The following is a 23,974-nucleotide window of genomic DNA, read 5'->3' as shown; positions in this document are numbered from 1 at the left end:
TAACAACGACATGATGCGTGTCAGAAGCTTGCCGTATGTAGACACTATCTATGGACTTCCTGCACAGAACGGCGAATTTACTATCACCAACGTAAAACTTAGTCCAGCTTGAAAAACCTGGCAGATCACCCTTGACCACATACAGATGCTGTAGCAGGAGAACATTGAGGCTCCGCTTCTCAACAGCCTCACCTAATTCTACTTGGACTGCATAGGCTCCCTGGTCATTAAGTTGACCGAACCTAACCATCAAGAGAGTTGAAATACATCCCAACTGCTCTCAAGTAACAACCACACTCTTTGCTATTTACCAAGTGCCTATGACTTTTGCGCAACCTTTTACAGTTAACGCACGTTGGAGCCTCCTTTTTTAGCGGACAGTCCACACGCTTGTAACCCTCCTCGCCACAATGCACGCAGACCGATGCATATCTACAGAACTTGGCCCTATGGCCGAAACGACAACAGTTGAAGCACCGCTGCACGTCAAAGTACTCCTTAACGCGACAGGATGCAAAATCCAAGAAGATTCGTCCCTCCGACATGAACTTCTGGTGGAGACCAGCACCTAATTCAAAAACCCCCGTGATACCGTGGGGCATCAAGCTTCTTAACAGCCGGAGACTCCGTAATGACTCGAACAGTCTCTTTATTGTCAGCAAACACTACTAGCCCTTTGCTGTTCTCCACTATGTCCCTAATACGAAGGTCCTTCCGGTTACCGCGAAGAGCAACCTGAAAGTCCCTTTTAAGCTCTTGGCTCGTGGTCTTTGAGACCTCCGCCCTGTTCACAAATAGCACCTCTGGCTTCTTAGCTACCTTGGTGGCTTTCCGATAGGGTGGTCGGCTTCCACAGGGTTGATATTATTCATTCTCGTAGGGAACAGCCACTCTCTGCAATTGTAGTCAACTCGGTCTAAGTTAATTTTAATAAGTTACTTCTCTTTTATTACTAGCATTTTTACTGAAAAGACATTTGATATAAGTTGAATTTACTTTATGAAAAGCTTTTTTACCTTTTTATATACATTAATTAAATTTGAATCCCTACCTAATTAATAAAAATTAATTTTATTTCTACATATCCTATTATAGGAGGAATGATTTATCTAATACAATTAAGATTTGATTTTACAGGCTTTATCAGAAAAAAATTATTTAATGTGATCATGAATTCATTCACTAAACCGTGATAGAAATCATCCAAATTCTTATTTACACATTACCACCATAAATAAATGATTGTACAAAATTATGTAATGAAATTTTATCAAGCATGATATTGAATAATACCATTATCCCTTTGGAGAATTCCTTGTTATATTAATGTAGTAGGTGTTTTAAAAACATTGCAAGGATAAGAAAAGGATTTTGGGATTAGAGAGAATAAGTTTAAACCTTAGGTATATTCTTCTGTAATTTATAGCAGTTGAGATTTATTGTGTTTAAGACTTCGTTTTATTAGTAATTCTATTAGGACTAGAAAAAAAAATTGTTTTAACACCATGAGATATTATTTTCTGAAAAAATAATACATTAAAAATTAAATCAATATTCATATCTATTGAAATAATTACCTTTTTTTTCTATAATTCTCTTTGTTAGATTTAATAAAAACCTGCTAATAATTCAATTTCAGTCCTTGTTGATATTTTTGAATTAAATTGGCGAGTGTTTTGAAAATTTAACTTGTTAGAGTGAGCATCATTTGCACATCTCTTTTTTTGGTATATAGTGGTATGTTATGAAATTAGTTCAAATTAAAATAGACAATTTATTCGGTAAAACATGACCATGTTTTAGTTTTGTTCATTTATATTTTACAAGAATCTGTAAAGAAAACATATCGCCTGATATAGTCAAAGAAGTAGTAAGATATACTCATACAAAATCTAGTTTTTCTGAATCAGTACATACTTAATAAAACAATTACAAAAAATTTCTGAGAATTCCATAATTATACATGAAGAGATACTTCTATTATCAAATGTGCGTAGCCCCTTAAGCTTTAAAACTAGTTTGTATTCGTTTTGTAATATTATTAGGTAATTTAGACAATTAACGTTCTTCTTATGCAAGTAACTTAATTTTCTGTAAAAAGATGTTTTATGTATTTTATTTTTTCAGGAACTACCAGAAGAGTGGAGTATAGTTCTACAAAGACTGATGCAACCTTCAACCCTAAATATTTGGAATGATTTATACATGCCATTAATAATTAATAGAGCAAAACAGTTGATAACAGTTCACTGGAAAGCTGGATTGAAACATATTAAACAACAAATAACTTCAATTATTAAAGAGATAACATCTAATTAGTAAGTTTTCACAATGTTTGTACACACAAATTTGTTATTTTGGCTGAACCAACATTTATTTGTAGAGTTACAGATAAATAGTCAAATAACTGACTTCATTTAGTCAGTTATTGAAAAACATAAAATAATGTGGAGGAGTATTGAAAAGTCAGGAAATTATTCCTGGCTTCATTAATAACTTCCACCTTAGTCTTCAGTAAAAAAAAACTGCAGTGACTTGCTGTAGCGTCAAAGTTTTGAGCTATAGCGTCAAAGATTTTGAAAGCACTTGTTTGGCTGAAAAGAAAAAAACTTATAAAAAAATTTCTATTTAGGAAAACTTGTTTTCTAATTTTCTCTGACAAAGATAATTAGCTCCCAGTTAAATTCCTTTAATTTTGAAGTGCAATCTAATGACAGTTTTATTGATAAATGCTTGTTTCTTTATTGAAATACCTTACTAAAATGAATACCGTAATGATAATGCCTTAATGAATGGTCAATTTATAGACTATATAGAATTTGTTAATGTAATTATTTACAACAATGAGTGGGAACAACTTGTCTCCAAAGATTTGAAAATGTCTCACACTACTGTAATTTCATTACAGAAATGTTTGGGATCCTGCAAGATTTTAAAACATAAGTTTAACTAAACTTTCTAAAGATAGTCTACAGTAGGATACAATATATTGAACAATCTGGAACTACTGTCAGAAGTTTTCCAAAATACAAGTTTTCTTTAGATGAAGAAAATGAAAAGTGTTACCAGAGTCAGCATGCTTCTGTTATCTGCTTTAGATGTAGCTATGACTCAGTTCAGCAGAATTTTCAGTTATAGCAAGAATACTTTGAAAATATGAGTTACATATCCCAAACTTCTACAGACTTCTCTGTAGTCGAGGAGGAGGTTGACATTCCAGAAGGGATCAGTGAACATCAGCAAAGAGAACCCTCATGGTTACTGCTATATAACCAGAGAGATAAAAATGAGGTAGTAACAAAAGAAGGATTGTATATGTAGCACACCAGTGAGAAACTGCAGATAGTTTCTTAGCGTTGTTAGTGCATCTAAATGATTATTTTAAGGAACATAAAACATAATCTGTACTAGTTGTGCAGTAGAAATCTTATCTGTCTTCTTTCTACAAATCAGATGAGTCCTTAAAGTTTGTCATTAACAAATGAATTTCATAATCCACTAAGAATCCTTACTAGCCAATTCTTTAATAAGGTGAGTTCAAGTAAACAGTGTGAAACCGTTGTACTCTAATGAGAGTACCATCTCTGAAACTCCTGATGAGTTTTGGAGATATTAGGTAATGTTGATATTGTACTTAGCTCTTACTACACAGCTATAATTAATTAATAATTATAAGTGAGAAAATTCATCATTCTCTATTGCGGATTTCTATTTGCTTTAAAGATTTTAGCCTCTGAGAAGCAGGTATGTGCTTTTAAACAGAAATGAATCTGGTAAAATTCTTGATAGTTGATGAAATGTCTATGATTGGAAATAGACTGCTATGTCAAACTGAAAAAAGGTGTTGAGAGATTCAAGTTAATATTGATATTTTTTATATTTACACCTGTTTATATTTTTTTGAGATTACAAGCAGCTTAGTGTTACAACCTTATATTCCTCTTTTCTTCAAATCGCATTTCTATCCAAGAGAAATTAATTTTCATTTGAAGATCGCTCTTTGTACTTAACTAGCAATGGATAACCAATTTATTGAGTAATTATGAAAAATTTCCCAGATATTGCAACAAATGCTAGTGTTAAAAATACTATTTGGGCTTGCAAGCTATACTATCAGGTGTATCAGGTAGGATGATGCTACGATAAAATTTGTAATTAGAAGGCAGTATGCAAACAAGTCATCACATACAATATATAGACTATTGTAGAAATTCATTTGATCTAAATTCATAGCCACATTTGCTCCCTTTTTATATCAGTAATAGAATTTGACCTTTTGTTTATGATTTTCTCTTCCCAATTGTTAGATAATTTGAATGCGGCTTGAAAAATTTCCATCCAAGAGAAATTAATTTTCAAGATGAAAGATTTTTTGATTTGAAAAACTTCCACCAATGCTATTGTCTGCAATCAGAACCAGTTTCTTCTACCCTTGGATCATATAATAATAATACACAAGTCTCTAGAACTAAGCATCTCAAAATTTGCTGTAGATCTAGTCTCTAGGGAGTGTGCATCAGGACTTGCTTATGTTGCATATAATACAGTGAGTAAATTATCAGATCTAGTTTTAGTTAAGCTCTATGACAAGGAATGATTAGAAGCAAAATCTAAAGCTCATGCTAACAGAACTTATTTCATTCAAAGATATTGATGATGAATATATGTGCTATTTTCTAATAATACATTTTCATTCACCTTTTTATTTTCAGAAGGTGTAATTTTATCACTTTTCTAAAAAAAATTAGATGTTGCTTTAAGCTTTGATATAAGCTATCAACATGTAAACTTGTTGTTATTCATTTACTTAATTCAGACTCCAAATCAGTGTCAGTTTTCTAGCTAATTAAATTATATAATACTAAACATTTAGTTTTTAATTAAACATTTTTTTAGCAAATTAATTTTTTTCTTTTCTTTGGTTTTCAGTAGCTGCAAGACACCTGAAAATGATCTTCGTTGGTATATATGGAAAGAAAGTGCTAATGACATATTATTCAGTGCTCATCGAAATCAGCATCAGCAGTCCACAAGAGGTAATGAGAAGGTCAAAAGTTACATTGCTGTTTTAAGTAATTACTATTATTTAATCTAGATCCCAAATTACATAATCATGGGAAATTAATACATTTATAATAACCACTAATACATACATTATGAAAATTTAATTAATGAAATTAATTACGAGAGGTTATCTCTAAAGTTAAGACCGTTTCATTGTAAAAAGATTTATTCTGAAAACTTTATAAATATGTTTTTATTTCTCTTAACTACATACCTTATATTAGTTCTCTATATAATCGCCACATGAATTAAGACATTTATCATAGCGATACACCTGCTTCAATATACCCTCGTCATATTCTTCTGCCACCAGTCCATTTAGCCACTGATTAATGACATTTTTACGAGGTGCGACAATAAAGTAATGAGACTGGTGTGAAAAAAAATGTTGCTTACCATTTTAGTCATGTTTAGGGTTGTCTCCTTCAAAGTAGTTCCCCTCTGATTGCACACACTTATTCCAGCGCTTCTGCCATTGATGGTAACATTTCTGGAACTCATCTTCTGTAATATCCTCCAAGACCCTCGTCACAGCTTTTTGAACATCTTGTGTTGTTTGAAAATGGTGTCCCTTGACCGCCATTTTGACTCTTGGAAATAGAAAAAAGTCGCACGGAGCGATATCTGGTGAATAAGCTAACTACTGTAGTACTGAAATTTGTTTTGAGGTTCAAAATTGCTGTACTGACAGAGCAGTATGGGATGGCGCATTATCGTGATGCAGAATCCAATTATCAGCAATGTTGGCACGGACACGAAGAACTCGTTTACGAAGTCTTTCTAAAATTTCTTTGTAGAAATATTGGTTAACTGTTTGTCCAGGAGGCACCCACTCTTTATGAACAATTCCCTTGGAATCGAAGAAGCACACAAGCATGCATTTCACTTTTGACTTTGACATGCAAGCTTTTATTGGTCTGGGTGATCCCTTTGAGCACCATTGCGAACTTTGACGTTTTGTCTCTGGATCGTATTGAAAAAACCAATCTTCATCACCAGTGATAACACGGCTCAACAAATCTGGATTGATTTCCGTTTGCTCTAACAGATCGGCTGCCACATTTTTCCGTGTTTCTCGCTGTTGTGTGAGATTTTTGGGGACCATTTTTGCACAAATCTTTCTCATACCAAGATCTTCAGTTAATATTAGACGAACCGTTTCTCGATTGATGTTGAATTCTTCTGCAATCATTTTCACGGATAATCTTCGATCAGATCGTACGATTTCACGCACCCTGGTCAAGTTGACATCTGTCCGTGAGGTTGACGGTCGTCCACTGCGGTGTTATCTTCAACATTCATTCTGCCTTCACTAAAAATTTTATGCCACCGAAAAACTTGAGCTCTTGACATAACCTTCTCTTCAAAAGTCTTCTGAAGCTTACCATAAGTTGTCGTCGCGTTTTCATCCAATTTAACGCAAAAAGAAATGGCATACCGTCGCGCAATATTTTGCGGTTTCATTTCTGTGACGAGAGACACAAACACGTGTTCACTTATTACAGTACAACTCACGACTGAGCAGTTGCATCAATGTGCCGCTTGGACTAGAAGTAGCTTGTAGACCAAAGATCTATAAGGCTATAGGTCAAAGATGGTGTGCCTACGCAAGCTGCAGGGTTGCCACATCTTGCAAAAAAAATCAGTCTCATTACGTTATTGTCGCACCTCGTATGCTTATTTTTCAGTATTCCTACACATACAATTAATTCAGCTTTAAACAAGCTTTTGTGCTTTCTGAAGAAAGTTTTTGGTCAGGTGCTTAGCCAATTTTCCACCTTTTCTATTACCTCTTCATCACAATAAAAATGATTCCCATGCACCTCTTATTTCAAAACATCAAAAAGGTAAATATGTTTGGAGCCAAGTTAAGATGCGGATCGTCCAAAAGCTGAAAACTGGAACTTTGAAATTAAAGATTGTTTTATTGACCATATCACCCCCTTTGAAAATTTACCCCTTGTTTTGGACTTGATTTTTGCCTTTGGTGAACACAATAGATTACATTATTTCATTATTCACTGTTTCATTTTTAATTGTCAAGTGGATAAAAGGTAGACCCTATGGCAGAATATTGTTATCATCTACGTTCCTGTAGATATATGAGTTCTGAATGTTTTTTTTCCCACAGGAGATATTTTTCTGTACTAAACTTAATTGCTTATTTTCAGGTTGGGTGATGTGACCATGTCTCATTAATATTTATTAACTGATTTAGGACTGGTCCTCCTGCAATTCATAACATTTCAACAGCTTTTGGGAAATTCTCAAACAATTCTCTTTGTAATTGTTTTTCAGTTGACATGGAACACAAGCGTAGGTTTTTAGAAAACTTAAAGAATCATGGTTTATGTTCAACTAACCTCCAACTTCATCTACCTTATTAATTATTGCAAATCACTTGTTCAACCAGTTCATTATTTTAATTATTTTTTGAAGTGGAGGGCCTATCTACCTTTCCACTATTCATAACAAAAATAAACTTCATCTTTTTTAAAGCAGGCAATCTATTTGTAGATTTTTCGCTTTTAACAACTTTCTCCATATTGCTACTGCATTAATTTCTACAGATTTCACCTCCTTCTGAACTGAGAAGGATATCATAGGTCACATTACAGCCTTGGTACAATTGGGTAAAAGAGTAATTTTAAATTGACTTTTAAACACAACCACAAACAGTTAACAGTGAAACAATATTTTCAGTGAACAAATGGTATGAGGTTATGATTTATAGCAGAGAAGTCAGTGTTGCTAGACATAAGATTGAAATACAAATTTCCCTTTACGTTTTGACTTTTCATATATATATAAATATATATATATATATATATATATATATATTGCTTTACTGAAATTAATCATTTTAAGATTCATATTATTCCTCTGAACTATTAAATTTATCTAAATTCTGTTAAATAAACCACCTAGTACAGAATATTGAGATAAGACTTTTCTTAATTTTTCATGACAGTACTTTCACGTGTTCCAGCATCCTGTCATGATTAAAATAATTCTGTTATTGCATAATATAAATATAAAAATATAAATACTAAAATAATGATAATTGCATATTAATTCACGTGAGTGCTGCTATCTGTTGCAGTTTTTATAAGAACTCAAACACTGTCTGGTGGTTTATCAAATTGAAATTTTGTTTTGTGTTTATATCTCATGTTTTTCTAATATATTTAATTTTATATCATCTTTATTAATTTCCAAATTTGTGTTAATATCAGAAATAGAATGTTTATTGTTTATTAAATGATCTCCCATATTAGATGAACCTAGTTTATTATTTTTGTAATTAATTGTTTTATAATAATTACTTCCATGAAAAATAAAGATAAGTTATATCTTACCTCAGTATTCTTTACCAGGTGGTTTATTTAATAAAATTTATATATATGAGAGGTGGCTCAAAAAATAAGTTTCACCCTTGCTTTGTTCTTGAACTGGAAGTGATATATTAATGTCTTGTGGTGGCATTGCTGGTTATGTAGTTGTCTTCACGCTCTTTCTCCGTTAAAGCCACTACTGGCTAGGAACGGAGGGGGTGGTGTAGTGACCGGACACGCTACAAGGTGGAATCTTCTCCCCTCGGGGGGGAATCGAGATGTCTTCATGCTCCCCCAGCAACAATTCTGTACAACATTCAGTATGCGTGTAGTGTCGTCAATATGGCGTGGCGTGTCCACTATAGGTTTTGTCCAGCATAGAAGTGCATTCAGTAGTCCAATTTTTGTGGCAAAAAATTACAGTTGTTGTGAAATTCATTGCCAAATTGTTGAAGTATATGGTGAGAACGCAATATCATGACAATGATGGTGTTAGATGTTCAGAAACGGAAGAACAAATGTGAATGACAAATTGTGTGCTGGGCGTCCTTCAACTACAAACACACGGGTAATGTGGAACACGTGAATGAAATGATCTTGAGTAACCGGTGCATTAAAATGAGAAAGATTGTAAGTGAACTTAACATCAGTTATGTTAGTGTATTTGTAATTATTCATGATCAGCTTGGTTACTGTACGATGTGTGCACCACGGGTGCCACATTCGTTGACCAACAACCACAAACATCAATGTTTTGCATCCGCTCTTTCTTTTCTTCAACGTTATTCCAGGACTGATCCATAGTTTTTGAAACAAATCATTACAGGGAATGAGAGCTGGGTGCTTCATTGCACTCCTGAGACTAGACGAACATCATGTGAATGGAGACACAAAAATTCACCGCAGCCAAGAAAAAGTGAAAACATCCCCACATGTTCAAAAGGTTATGCTGATAGTCTTTTTCAATTTTGAGGGAGTTGTTTATAGTGAATTTATGCTCCAGGGAACAACAATCAATGTTGAATCTTACTGAGAGGCTAAAAAAATTGCATAAAGCCATTAAGGATCAAAGACCCAGAAGATTGAGCGATGGGGTCGTTTTTCTTCAGAACGACACTACTCTTCATTCAGCTTATGTGACAAAGGATTTATTACAAAAATTCAAGTATGAAGTGTGGTCTCATCCGCCTTATAGCCCTGACCTAGCACCCTACGATTACCAGCTGTTTGGTTCGCTCAAGCAAGCCCTGGGAGGGGAGCATTTTGCTAATGATGATGAACTGAAGGTAGCGGTCCTTAAATGGTTGAAAGAAATTGGATGAAATTTTTATATGAGTGAAATTGAAAAACTTGTCACAACATATGAAAAGTATTAAGAAAAACTTGGTGATTATGTCGAAAAATAGATAAAAATATGTAGTTTTTTGTTCAATAAAAAAAAAATTATCATATAAATATGTGTTTGTTTCATAGAGGAGGTATAACTTACTTTCTGATCATCCTTGTATGTGTGCGTGCATGCATGTGTGTGTGTATATGGTAATTTATTACGTATCTCCTAACTATGTTGTTGATTTTGATATTAGGTGTGCAGTTGAAATCTCAAGGAATTACACCACGAGTTGCTGATTTGTGTGGTTTATTTGAGACACAGTTGTCAACATTATTAAATGACTTATCTACTTTAAATCCTTCCTGTGACAACATGGATACGCTTGGTGATAATTGTGGTAATAAATCATTACAATCACACCAACAAACACAGTGTCTTTCTGTTTTATCTCAGTAAGTTAATTATTTCATTACTTATTGTTAGACCAAACATTTCTGTACATGATCATCATTTAGTAAATTATTAAATGCTTTTGTTCTTTCTATTTATTGTTATTTATTAATAAAATGTAGTTTACTGCATTAATTTTTTATTTAATAGGTTGTATTTAAAAATTAAGACTAAAATGACCTAAGAATTGAAGATATCTCTCAATTGCTGAGCTCTATCTTAACACTGCTTTAGGTAGTTCATTTACTGACATAGATCTTGATTTATTATAATCAGATCTATTGTATATTTTGGCAGTTGCTCAATTGTGGTATGAATAGATATTATAATATGTTGTATAAGGGGTGATTGCTTGTCTGTAAAGAAAATAGTCATATTGTAAAATCTACCATAGTAGGATGAGAGACAGGTTAAGGAATAGTTTCTAAAATCAGATATGAGTAAACATCCTGTTCAGTAGCAGTTGAGACCACTAACTGATTGTTCCAGCTGATTAGGTGATAGCCCTGAACAGTAGAAACTTAAAGTAATGCATATCATTTCTTCTGCATATTGGGTGGCTAAAATAAGTATAAAACTGCTGTCTTATTTTGTGTAAACAGTTTAATTAATAATAGTAGTAATAATAATAATAGGAAAAATCACCCTAAATTTACACAAGTTGAGTATTGTCAAATTTTGTAAAATCTATTGTTAGTATCAAACTCCTTTTAAATAAAAATTTCAAATTATTTTTTTAGTTATTTTTAACATGTTGAAGAATTTTTTTTTTAAATTCTGAGTTAAATAATTTTATTTAAGGTTAAAAACATAATATATTTGCTATATTTTAGATGTATACTTTAGAATGTACAGTTCAATTTCCTTTACATTAGCCTGTCACCAAAATGGATAGTAGAATGTTTATAAAAAAGAATGACATAATTTCAAAACCATACACCTATGCAACCATGTATGTTCATTGAATAAAATTTGTTCCATTTGAAAGTGTGGGGCCTAAATTTTCAAATACTGGCTGCCAGATAGCAACACTAACTTCAGTTGTAAACAATATGGGATTTATGTAACAGAAGGCATTTTGTGTTGTAAAATTTAGCAAGATAGAGTCTGTAATAATAGTTCAGTGTGTATTTTTCAGAATTGATCCACCATTGACTAAGAACATTCATTGGTGGTATAAACAATTTGAGAAATTGAGGTCTTTTATGTAAGAGGAGAGTCGAGGTTGACCATACACTTCAGAGAAAAATGTATAACGAATTCAAGACTTCTCAGGAAAGACCAAAAACATCCAGTCATACTAGCTGAGAACTTGCAATCTCTCATATGACTATTTGGCATATGTTAATATGACACTTGTAGTTCAGGCCATACCGATTGCAATTAATACAAACTCTGAAGGCATGTAAGTTCCAAAAGAAAATGTAAGGATTTTTGTGATATGTTCTTCATTGATACGGAAGACAGATTATTATTGGGTTTCATTTTTAGTGGTGAAGCAACATTTCCATTTAAGTGGCAAAGTTTGACATCACAGTCTTTGAACATGGGGGCTTGAGAATCCGCATGAGATTGTAATGAAGGAGCAAGATTCATTAAAAGTTAATGTTTTTTGTGCAGTTTTGTTTACAAAAATTTATGGCCTTTCTTTTTTGAAGAAGATACAATAATAGGGCATTCTTATCTTGAGATGCTGCATAACAAGCTTTTTCCACAACTAAATTAAGACTGCAGAATTCATTTTTCAGCAAGATGGAGCCCCACTACATTGGCACAACTAATGTGCCAACGTTGGTTTCTAAATGAAACATTGCTGGGTAGGGTGTATGGGAGCCCAAGACTTGGCACTACACTTTTGGCCCCCAAGATCCCCTGACATTATACTTTGTGATTTTTTCTTTTGGGGTTATGTAAAACAAGTTTTACATGACACTATTATCTGCTGATTTGGATGTGCTGAAAACCAGGATCACAGCTGCACTAACTTGTATAACAGAACACTATCTGCAACAAGTTGCAGAAAAATTTAGCTATTGGCTTGGTGTTTTTCATGTAACAGATGAATAGCGTATAGAATAATTTATAATTTGGTGAGTGAAATTTTAAACATTTTTGAATAGTTTTTAATTTTTCTTTGTATATTTTTTATTTTAGTAGTTTGTCAGATTATTTACATAAATGGAAAAATTGTCTTTGTTTTGACATCAGTTGTTGAAAACGGTATTTATTATTCAGTTATGTAGCATAATATTTTAGTATAAATGGCAATACACATATTAAAATAGTCCGTTTTTAATAAAAATTAAAAAAATTATGTTTTTTGTAATAAAATTTGTTATATATTTGTGGATCATTGATTAGTCATAGATAAGATATTATTTTTAAAAAGTTAATAAATAGATGAATATGCTTTGAATCATGAAAATGATCATTTTCAAAACACCATACTTAGAAGAAAAGTGAGAAATGAAGTGACTTTCTTATTAATTGCTTGCCTTCTTCACTGAACCAAATATGTGATTGCAAATTAGCATAACAACTTCATCAAAATGTAGGTTACATTCAGCTCCACAACTGCCATCTTCATTCCATTCATCACATGGAGACTGGCTATATAGTGAACATAATTAATCCTAGAAAAAGTAACTCTGATTGGTGCCTTATTTACCTCAAGTGATATTACATACACTTACATACATCACAACCATAAGAAAGTCTGAGACAGATTGTGTAAAGCAACTAAGTAATGTATTTCTTTGTTTTCTTTTAAAATAATTTATCAACTCATCGGAGGATGAAAACTTATGAAAACATTAACTTTTAGCAAAAATTCACTCATGAAAATGTACATTTTACATAGAATTACCTGAATTTAATTTAATTCAGATGTTGAAGTTTTCATTCTGTTGCTAGCAGTATGAGTTTTTATGGCAGTAAAATATGTTTTACAATAAATTATTTCAAATAAATAATTATCTCAAAATATAATTTAATAACCAGTGATTGCTGTAATAACAGTTATTTGTCATCATTTTGTACCCTGTGTAATTTCACTTGGAAATGAAAAGAATAGAATAATAATTTATTTTTATCATTTGATGAAATTTGTTTGAAAAAATCTTGTAAAATATGGGAATTTAAATTATTCTAAATTGCATAGTCTTTCTTCAACATTTATCAGACAAACTATTCACAGAAATGATAATAGTTCAGGAGGTGTATTATCCACTAAACCTTTTTATTAAAAAACATTAAATACCAACTTTTATTTTTGAGTATTTATTTTACTAGGTAATAAAAGAGTAATGTTGTTAAAATATTATTGGTACACATTGAAGTGACATATCAACAGGTAGAATTACCTACAGATTGAAGATCCAAAAAATAGTCATATTTTTAACATTACCCCTGTATACTCATTGTTACTTTAGATCTCCTAACACCTAACTGTTATTAGATATATACATATAGAGTAGATAAAATATGTTTTTTTCTTATATAAACTGAGCAGCCAATTCCTTTATCAGTTTGGATAGCCAAATTCAAATTAACTAATCACCTAAGTTACAAATGGGTTTACTGTTTTAAATAGCTTTACAAAAGAAGTCTAGCATCTCATTCAAATCTCAAATAAAATGATATTTTACTTCGTGTTACATCAAAATTATTCAAATGTGAGTTTTTGTAATTCAATTTCACTGCCTTTATATCTATGAATGCTTTAAATTAATGTTGAGGACTAGAAGAAAAGTGTTGATTACATAACATCTTTGTATCACAGTCATATACTACATCCGTTTGATTTTGTCTCAAATATCAGAATTTTTAGCTGTACTACCTGATATGGCGATTGGTATTCTAGGTCTGCTGGAAGCTTAGTTTGTTATAAATTATTATACTCAACAGAACAGATAAATGACATTTTTCAGTGGAAAGACTACTGCATATGACTTAGATAGGATTGTAGATTGCAGTGAATTTTTCAAGTTTTTTTAGTATAGTAAACGATTTCCTAACAAGAAATGATATGGAATTTGCTAAATGTAATGTAGTAGAGTACTGTAGTAAAGCTTTTTTTTTGTTTATGGTGTTTTTCCACTTCTCTTTGATTGGTTGGGGCATAACATTTAGTCTTTGGGCTGGATCTGATCTTTCTACCAAAGATTTATAAATTTTAACAGGTAAAGGTTGCCTCGTTCTGGCATAGTGAATCCATTTGTATGCTTGGTATTTGTTGTTATCAGCATTTTTATTCCATCTCTTTCCGCCAAATTTTTTACAAAAATATTCACTATTGGGGGAAAAATAAATTCAGGAATGCATTCATAGAATTTATAAAATAGATTTTAAAACGTCAACAATAGATTTTAAAACATTTTATTATCTTTTTCTATATTTACTTATTTAGGGAGTAGAGCTGAGAATAAGTAAACAGAGACAATCTCCTAACCTTATAACAGCCTCATAAACTTCAGGGAATTTGGGCTTTCTTCAGCTCAATAAAACATTGTAGTTCAGAACTACAAAAATTAAATTCTATCATCATCCTCATGGTTTTTGCAAATTTTTCTACATTTATTCTGAATTCCTGTTATTCATGTCTGTTTCTTTTCATCATATAAGTTAATTTTCATTTCATTATGTCATAATGGCCCTTTGTGATCCATTTTTATAAAACACCTGATTTTATTTAATATTTTTCAAAATGCTATTTTAGATGTTACTTCAATAACACTCGCCTGGTAACACATAACTATTACAACATTTGTATGAAACTAATTAACACTTATGGGGGATTTTATAAGTCTACCTAAACTGAATTCTTCCACTGCAGCTGCCATATTTCTGGTACTGCATTTTATTGTGTGAGGGCTGTTTTTTTCAACCTCTGATCATGCATCTAAGTAAACAAGAGATAGGCAGAAGCCAGATCTGCTTGTCTTGTGATTGCACCCCCCACTACAACCTCTGCCATTGCCAGTTCCATTGCATCAGTCTGAGCCAAGCTATGGGCAATTGAACATGGCAGCTACATTCGATGCTGCTGCGAAGTGTGATATGTTTTCTGTGAGCAGAAGGATGTAGCACTACCGAAATCCATCACAGAATGAGCCTAGTGTATGGTGAAAACTTTATAAACGATGATAGTGTATGGGAATCATGTAGAAAATTTAAAGAAGGGCAAACAGAAGTCCATGACGAAGGTGGACAAGGACGCAAGTCTGTCACTACTGTACCCTAGTTGAGCGTGTTAATGATTTTGTTTGTGCCAAAAGTCTAACGATAAGTGAACTTTGTGCAGAAATCCCAGAAATTTCAAGGTCTTCTCTGTACACAATTGTGACTAATGACCTAGGGTACGGGAAACTGTGTACACGTTAGGTCCCAAAAATTTTGAGGGACGATCACAAAACCCAGCAAAAGGTGTCAGCCATAATGTTTCTCATGTGTTTCAATAATGAGGGGGAAGAGTTTTTAAAGTCTATCATTACTGGCAATGAGACTTGGATCCAGGATGACAATCAAGAAACCAAAAAACATTCTAAGCAGTGGATGCACACTTCTCCAAACAAGCCAAAAAAGTTCAAAAAGACACTGAGCAACAGGAAAACAGTGGCTGCATGCAATTGTTTGGAATCATAAAGATGTCTTGTTGGTGCACTTTATGGAGCAGAGGACATCAATAATAAAGAAGTTCATTGTGAAACTTTACAATGCCTCTGCAACGTGATCCAGAACAAACAACGAGGCATGCTCTCATCTGCATGGTTTTGATCCACGACAATGTATGACTGCACTGTGCCAACGTGCCTAGTACAACGTGCAATTTTATGACCTTTTCATATAATTCAAGTGGGAAGTTTTCAACCATTCACTGTATACACTGAACGACTAGTAGTTTTGGTAGATGGCTGTCAGAGGCAGAGGTCTGAATATTTTCATTTGGCCAGGAAAATCTAAAAAAGATTCTTGACATTCTATTGTTAAGAGAACAAGGATCATTGGGGTGTTGTGTGTAGAGTCTAGGACATAAGCATAAGAAAAATGTTTGTTGTCAGCTCTCTCAACCCAGCCAGGGTGTTGTTTCTAATAAAGCTGAGATTTTAAATATTCTATTGAATGATTTATTACTGGATGATGTTGTGACTAATGAAACCTCGTATCATCTGTGAGTCTGAGAGGAAGTTGCTTCTGTTTGCTCCATGTTTTATTTGTTGAAATTAAATATGCAGAGGTACATCAGGTAATTTGCAGTTCTGATAGGAATAAAGGTCCCAGTTTTGATGGAATCACAGTGGAACTCCTTGTCCTTTCTGTTGGAATTTGTTTTTGTACATTAGGTAGAATTTTTAATAGGATGATGCTCTTTGCTGGCTATTTTCCTATTTGTTGGAAAAAAGGTGTTCTTAAATTGTTCAAATGTGGTAAAGACCTTACTGTTAGCTCCCCTTATAGGTCTTTAACACTCCTGCCAGTTATTGAGAAGGTTTTGTATCTTTGTGTTAATTATAGGTTGAATTCTAGAAAGTTATTGAAGGATGATCATTATGGTTTTCACCCAGGCAGAAACATGTAAGATGCTTTCTTAAGATTTTAAACATTGTTTCTTCTAGTGAATCTGAGTATGTCTTAGGTATTTTTTTGGACCTATCAAGAGTTTTTAACAATTTGTGATGACCTACTGCCCTGTTTCAGCTGCAGAATCATGATTGTACACAGAGTAAGCTGAATGTGTTTTGTAGTTATTCAGCAATCAAGACTGCATCTCAGAAGTAGGAAAGATGCTATCTAAAGTTTGTCTGCAGGGTAGTGTTTAGGATTCTTTGATGTGATTGAGGTTCCCCAGTAGATGCTGCGTTAACCCACCATGCATCTTTGCAAATCAGCTGATTTTGAAGTCGAGAGTTCCAGTGTTCAAATCCTAGTAAAGGCAGTTACTTATATACAGATTTGAATACTAGATCATGGATACCGGTGTTCTTTGGTGATTGTGTTTCAATATACCACATATCTCAGAAATGGTCGACCTGAAACTGTACAAATTGCACTTCACTTACACTCATATATATATATATATATTCATTCATCCTTTTATGTAATACCTGACAGTGATTCCCAGAGGCTAAACAAAAAAAAAAAAAAAAAAAAATAGTAGATACTGCATCATCACTTATGCAGATGATCGGCTTTTGCTGGATTTATTTTTTCTAAAGGAGATTTGAGGAATGAGATCGAGTTCAGGGCAGCCCAGGCTTGCAACCTACTCTATTTGTGGAGCTTGCAACATGATGGTATTTACCACAGAGAAAACAACAATGATGTTGCTCAATGGCTGACTGATTGTTACTACCTGGGCACTTACTTCACTAAGATATATATGTTTTGGCATCAAGCCCCAGTTAACTGAGATATTTGCTTTTAGGATGAGAACTCTGTGATGGAGCTACTGTGTGGGAGGGTGTAGGCATTGCCTCACTCCCTGAAGGGGACCAAAGCAGAGAGAGATAGGATATGTTTTTGTTAGAAGTTTATCACATGTATGAATTTGTTTCTTGATTTTTGAGTAAATCAAAGGAATTTGAGTAAATTGGATTGTAGTATTTCAATCAACACTTGTTTTGTTTGTATGAAAATAGTATTTTTGGTGTTTTAAAGACTCAGTCAAATAATGATCTGAGTACATAGTCTAATTAAAGTCTGATATGGAAGCAGTTTGTGTGAAACTTTTGATGTTAGAGGAAGGTGTGGGGATCACATTTCTGCAATTCAGTTAATTAGATAGTTGAGAGTTGTAAGCTGTAGTAGGTGGTTGAGGTTGTCAAAACCATACAAATGTGATAGTAAGTTGTGCAAATAACTGATAGAAATTTCTCCTGATGCATTTGCATTGGTGGCATCCTGATAGAGGCCAAAATAATGATTATGATGTGTTATCAGATTTAGAGGTTCTAAATGATGACCTCTGGTAAAGTCCATCAGAGCTCGGAATGAGGGGGTGGTGTGTTGACCGGGGTCATCACAAGACAAATGTATCTTCCCTTACAGGGGTCAGGATGCCCTGATTTAGTAGCTAGCATTTTTGTGTATACCATGACAAGTAGTAAGGCTCTTGTTTTTTGTAGACCAAAACACTTTTTACATGCAGTTGTATTTGAATAAAATTATCTACTTGTAATAGCAAAAGTAATTTGTTGCTTCATTATTGTGTAGACAGTGTATTTATATGCTGTTTTAATGTCCACATTAAATATGCATTTCCCCACAGCAAATATTTGAACCTAACTGATGTGATTGAAATTAGTTTATCTTATTAATTATTTATTAGGCTACAGCATGATTGAGTTTAAAGATTTTGTCGTGAAAAATTACTTTTTTTGACATAAATAATATTTATATGACTACATTCTGTTTTTTGAGACCTTCTTATCCAAAACCCACAGAAAGTAAATCATGAAATTTTTCAAAAATCAAATCAGGTCACCTCAAATCAATTACCACTTTCTGTCATGTATATAATACAAAAGATTATTTATATTTTCTAGTTATCAAACATAATTGTGAATAACTTTTTTCTTAGGTTGGTACAGTACATAAAGAATGAGGTTGGGAACAGTGAAGGTGATGTTGCACCACTATTTTTTGCTAGGTTCTTACAGTCAATCATAAACTTATGCCCTACATTACAGAAACATCTTACTGTTACTGATTCTAAGGTAAATAAAATAAAAGCATTTTATTTTAATTATGCATATTTAATCTATTACCTTAAATGATTAAGATTTGTATAGATTTCATCTTGTAGAATATGTAAATTAATTTTTGGTCTCATAATCTTGATTGTCTTATACCTTTCATCATCTTATATATATCCTCTTTGAAAATTTATTCTTAAAATGTTAATTTTTAGTAACTTTTATTTATTTCTGTTTTTTTTATTTTTTTTGTGAATGAAATTAGTTCTTATCACCTGCAAAGATCTATATATACTCAAAAAAATGTATTTTGCCATATTTTAGAAAGTATCCTTGATTTGGGTAAAAATACCAAAACAGTAAACAGTAACATAAGATAGCTTATTGGTGTGATTAAAGCTTGACTAGTTTAATTTTGTCTAAAAATAATGGTTTGTTTCACTTCATTTATGTGTTTGAATGGTATTAGTGTAAGGTACAAGCCTTTTTTGTACAAAAAAGTACAGCCTTTTTTTTTTTTTTTTGTAAAGAAATCCTTTTTAAACATGTTTTTTTATGATAAAAACATAAAATATTTTGGGTTTAATGGCAGTGTGTCATCCCATTCACATTCATTATTATGGTTGGTTTTTTCTGTTTATTGAGATGCCACATCATATTTTTAATATTTGAAACAACTGTCTAAATGTATTTTGTCTTGTATCTAATGTCTTGTCTAATGTATTTTGTCTTGTATCTAATGTCTTGTCTAATGTATTTTCATATTTGTGTTCATATTTCAGTAAAAGTTAGTATTTTCATATAAACATGCACTTTTACACTAAAACAAGTGGCATTTAAAATTTTAATGGTGAAAAATGGTTTGTTTTTTATACACAAAATCATATTCTACATAGTTCTGGTTGGTGGATGGTTATTTCTATGTAAGTGGATAAACCCCTTAGACAGTTCATTTTATACTTAAATACAAGACACATTAGGTTTATTTGCACTTATAAAAACTAGCTCAACCTGATCAGTTGTGAGTCTGATTAATCCCAGAATGCTCCCATTCAGATCATGTACTCATCTTTTCAAGAAAAATTAGCTACAAATATATGGAAGTGCTTTTGTTCTAAAGTCTTTCCCTATGAGTGAATGCATGGTTCTAAGAAACCTCTGGAATGGGCCAATCCACTGATGGAAAATAGGATTATCATCTAGCATGACATTCCTATTGCCTTTTATCCAATCACACCAACTCTCTAATTTATATCTCAAGTTGTTTCTTGGTACCTACACAATTTTACTTTTGGCTGAGAGGCTGTTAGTACTTCTCATACTATCTCACCTAAGCCAATATTAACTTGCAGCTGTCAAAGAAATGTGCTAGATTAGAAAAAGATATTTGCTTACCTTTCACCGCACATATTAATGTTGTATAATATTATAAATTTTAGCCTGTAATACTTACTGAGATGTAATCATGAGGAAATGACATAAAAAAAGTCAGTCCTTACCTGACTGAATATGATATAAAGATACAGCTTATTCTGTTTCCCAGAATAGTGGTTAAATCGGCACAAAAGATTTATATCCTTCTATCCCCAGTGAACATGAATTGTTGAAGTTATGAGATATGCGAGTCCTTGTCAGATCATAAGTTATAATGTAACGCACATACAGCGCAGTGTTCTGTATTAAATTATGAAAGTCAACATCCTGATATTACCTTGCAATTTTCTTCCTTTTTTTCTTATATCCCTTTATAATCTTATACTTTAAAAAGTTGAGAAATTTTTAAGTTTATTTTTAATAGTGGTAATTTTCTAGTATTCAGGTCCATCATTTATCAATAAAATCTTATATTACTTTTATTACATATAAAATTCTGGTTAATTTTTTTAATACCAATGCTTTTAACTAATCACAGCTTCTGATGTGAGTAAAATTATTTATATAAAGACAGAGTGAAAAAATAAACAATAAACAGTTCCCAGTAAATGAACACAATTTTTTTTTTATTAAAAAAATGTTTTAAAAACAATGTATTTGTAATTTTTAAAGTTTATTACTGTTAAAAGAATTTTTTTTAATTAAAATTATTGGTTTGTTCCAAGATATGTTTGGTAAGCATTATGAAACTTATGGCTGAGTGATATTACAGAAACCTTGCAGTGTCTTTTTTTCAAATATATATATATATATATATGTATACTTATTTTTTTTTTTTTTTTTTGATGATTCAAATAATTTATTAACATATTGACCATTGTATTAATAAAATCTAATATGATATGAAATATAAACCACCAAAACACAGATAAGTAGATAAGTTAAACTTTCCTTATTAATTTCCAATAATCAGTTTTCCCGGTATCCTGAATCTTCATTTGGTATTCATTTGGTTCTATAACTGTACTGAAATATTTTTTTTTCATAATTTGCCATTTTATTTTAAATTGTTTTCTTTTTTGAAATTTTTAATTGCATTATGAACATACATGTTTATTCTGCTGTCCAATACTGGAATGACTTAATCTTTAAAACGTAATATTTTCCTGTGTTCAATTGTTATTATTGCCAACTTTTAATTTGAATTTTTATTAAGTCTTTAATTAAATGAAATATATTTAAATATTAGTTATACAATTTAATTTTATGGATCTCTGTGAGCATTTTTGGAACCCACCGAGCACAGAACTTCTGGTAGCCTAATTTATCCGTGACAATCTCATACAGAACCATATGAGAAATTTGCAGGAATTGTTCAGAAAGTTCAGAGATGGTAAATCTTCTTTCACTGACAAATTAAAAGATCCTTTACCAAATTAACATAAAAACAAAAATTACAACTAAAAATGTTTAAATTCAAAATTTGTTTAAAAATTAAATTCAAATTAAAAATTGCATATATATAAAAAATATATGAAGTCATTTAATAAAATTAAATTAAAAAGTCAAAATTAAAATCAATAATATAAAGAAAATAGAAATCCATGAGGACTAGCTAGCCAAAATTATGTGACTGAATGATTTGAAAAATTATATAGAACAACTAATGATGCAAGGGACTTGTGAAAGCGCTCTTGCATTAATTATGGAATAAGGTAGGTGTCATCCTATTTTATTATCTGTACTTAGGTTGATTTGATTAATATATTTTTTACAGTGCAGAGAAATATGATTCTCAAAAGGATCAATTCTAGAAAAAAAAAGTGTGTGTGTGTGTATTTGTTTAATATATGATATACATTTTTCATAAGTTATTGAATTGTTTATGCCCTATACTTATCAAGTATATGTTATTAATTTATGTATAATTTATTATGTTTAGGTAAATGTTTGGCAGGAGGCTTGTAATATATTAACTTCTGAAACTAATCACTGTTGGTCGGTATGGTGTACACGTGTTTTGACTGGATTGGATGAGGTTATTGCATCAATATTGTTAACCCCAAAACAGCTGAAAGATTTACTAAATATAATACCAGTAAGTTATTCATCATTATTTGTATATTAGAAAAGAAAGGTTAGTAGTTGCAGTTTTATTTCTGATATATTTAAATCATATTCTGTTTTTGCTTCACCCGTTTGTTTCCTTACTGTTTTGTCTTTCTATTTCTCCTATCCTTTTTTTGTTCCATTTAAAATATTAGTGATGTTTGTACATTACTTTCATTCAAAATAATATAATATGTTTGGTGGGTTTAAAAAAATCCCTTAAGTGAACTCTAATGCTGTATTTTCAATTGCCTTTTTTAAGAAAGTTTTTAAATAATTAGAAAGATTGAATTTCAACAGAAAAAAGCCAAAACTTTTATGATTTTTCATTTCTGCAATGTGATTGGTAGTGATTAAAACTGCTAGGAAAGAAACTGCATTGGGCAAACAAAACAGTCTATTTAGGGCAGCTGGTGAGATTTGAGAACAGAACTAGAAAGTAGACCCAAAGAAGAATACCAGCTGCTGGAAAAAATACTGGCCCCTTAAACTCATGAAAAATAATCAAGTGAACACTATAGAGAAACTTAAATTATTAGTTTGTTTGAGTAACATTTTGTCTCATGGTTCACAAACGTCGACATTAGTACTGCATAATTTTTTTTTTTTTAAAAAAAACATCAAAAATTTCAAGGTTATCCAAAACAGGCAAATTTAAAAACTTTATAGTAACAGCGGGGTGTAGCGTTACAAGGCAAAGCTCATTGTAATCAGGATGATGTTTATATTTCTTATGGAGAGGGGTATGAAGTTTTTGGATTAAGATATGCATGCGTGCATGGAATATTACTGCGAGAGTATGAGAGTTATGATAAATAATATTTATATAAATTAAATTTTTAATAAGTGTGAGTATGTGTGTGTGTGTGTGTGTGTGTGTGAGCATGCAAACACCACTACTTCCCTCATCAAATCATGCTTCAGTTTGTCAAGAGGACAAATTCTCCATCAGATTGTAACACAGGCCTTGGAACCTTTCATCTAGTTAGGCATTGACTAATCTAGGGAAAGAAAAGAAATCTTTTATGTCATTAACTGAGTATTACCAGATGGAGTTTAAAATTTTTGTGTGCGTGTGTGTGTTTGTACGTGTATGTGTTGTGTTGTAGTTCTGAAAATAACCTTTTTTAAACGTCTACATTCAATAAAAGAATTCAGAATACTGATTACCATAACTGTTCTTCAGAATCAAACACCAATACCAGCTCTTCTACTGAAAGTCCTACATCGATTACTTTACTTATTCACTTATTTGCTTTTACTTTATTTATTTGCATCCATTTATCATTGTAACATATAACAAGCATTCTGATATTGCAAGTTGGCATTACTGACTTGTCTGCCTATTTTTTTTTTTTTTTGGTGTTCAGTGACTGCCTACCTAACAGCTGTTCATTCAAACATAACCTCTTTGTGTATAAACATGTGTTTGAGTATGGTGAAAGTGTTTTAAGTTGGACAGATTCCTAGATTTGTGTTTATTATTATTAAAAACACTATATTTCATTTTTGGGTTTGTTATTAGTGTTTTAAAATACTTTTCATTCTAATTTTTAAACAAGTAAGATTTTGTGATTGCAAGTAAAAATCCTGACCTTTTGTCAAGAAAAGTTGCA

General features: G+C 31.8%; 1 protein-coding gene across 3 annotated transcripts in view; it reads left to right on the top strand.

Annotated features, from left to right (window-relative positions):
- The window catches only part of Cog1 (conserved oligomeric Golgi complex subunit 1), a 105,431-nt gene that overhangs the window by 48,869 nt on the left and 32,588 nt on the right, over positions 1-23,974 (top strand). For all 3 annotated transcript variants that reach the window (XM_075378968.1, XM_075378961.1, XM_075378974.1), the window contains exons 9-13: positions 2,128-2,318; positions 4,930-5,036; positions 9,986-10,184; positions 18,761-18,896; positions 22,192-22,347. In XM_075378968.1, coding sequence (XP_075235083.1) covers positions 2,128-2,318; positions 4,930-5,036; positions 9,986-10,184; positions 18,761-18,896; positions 22,192-22,347 — 789 coding nt within the window. The remainder of the gene's footprint in view (positions 1-2,127; positions 2,319-4,929; positions 5,037-9,985; positions 10,185-18,760; positions 18,897-22,191; positions 22,348-23,974) is intronic.

The sequence above is a fragment of the Lycorma delicatula genome, chromosome 1 (genome assembly GCF_047948215.1).
Source record: "Lycorma delicatula isolate Av1 chromosome 1, ASM4794821v1, whole genome shotgun sequence".
In the NCBI taxonomy this organism is placed as follows: Eukaryota; Metazoa; Arthropoda; class Insecta; order Hemiptera; family Fulgoridae; genus Lycorma; species Lycorma delicatula.
The sequence above is the reverse complement of the archived record's forward strand: the minus strand, read 5'-3'. Positions and strand labels throughout refer to the sequence as shown.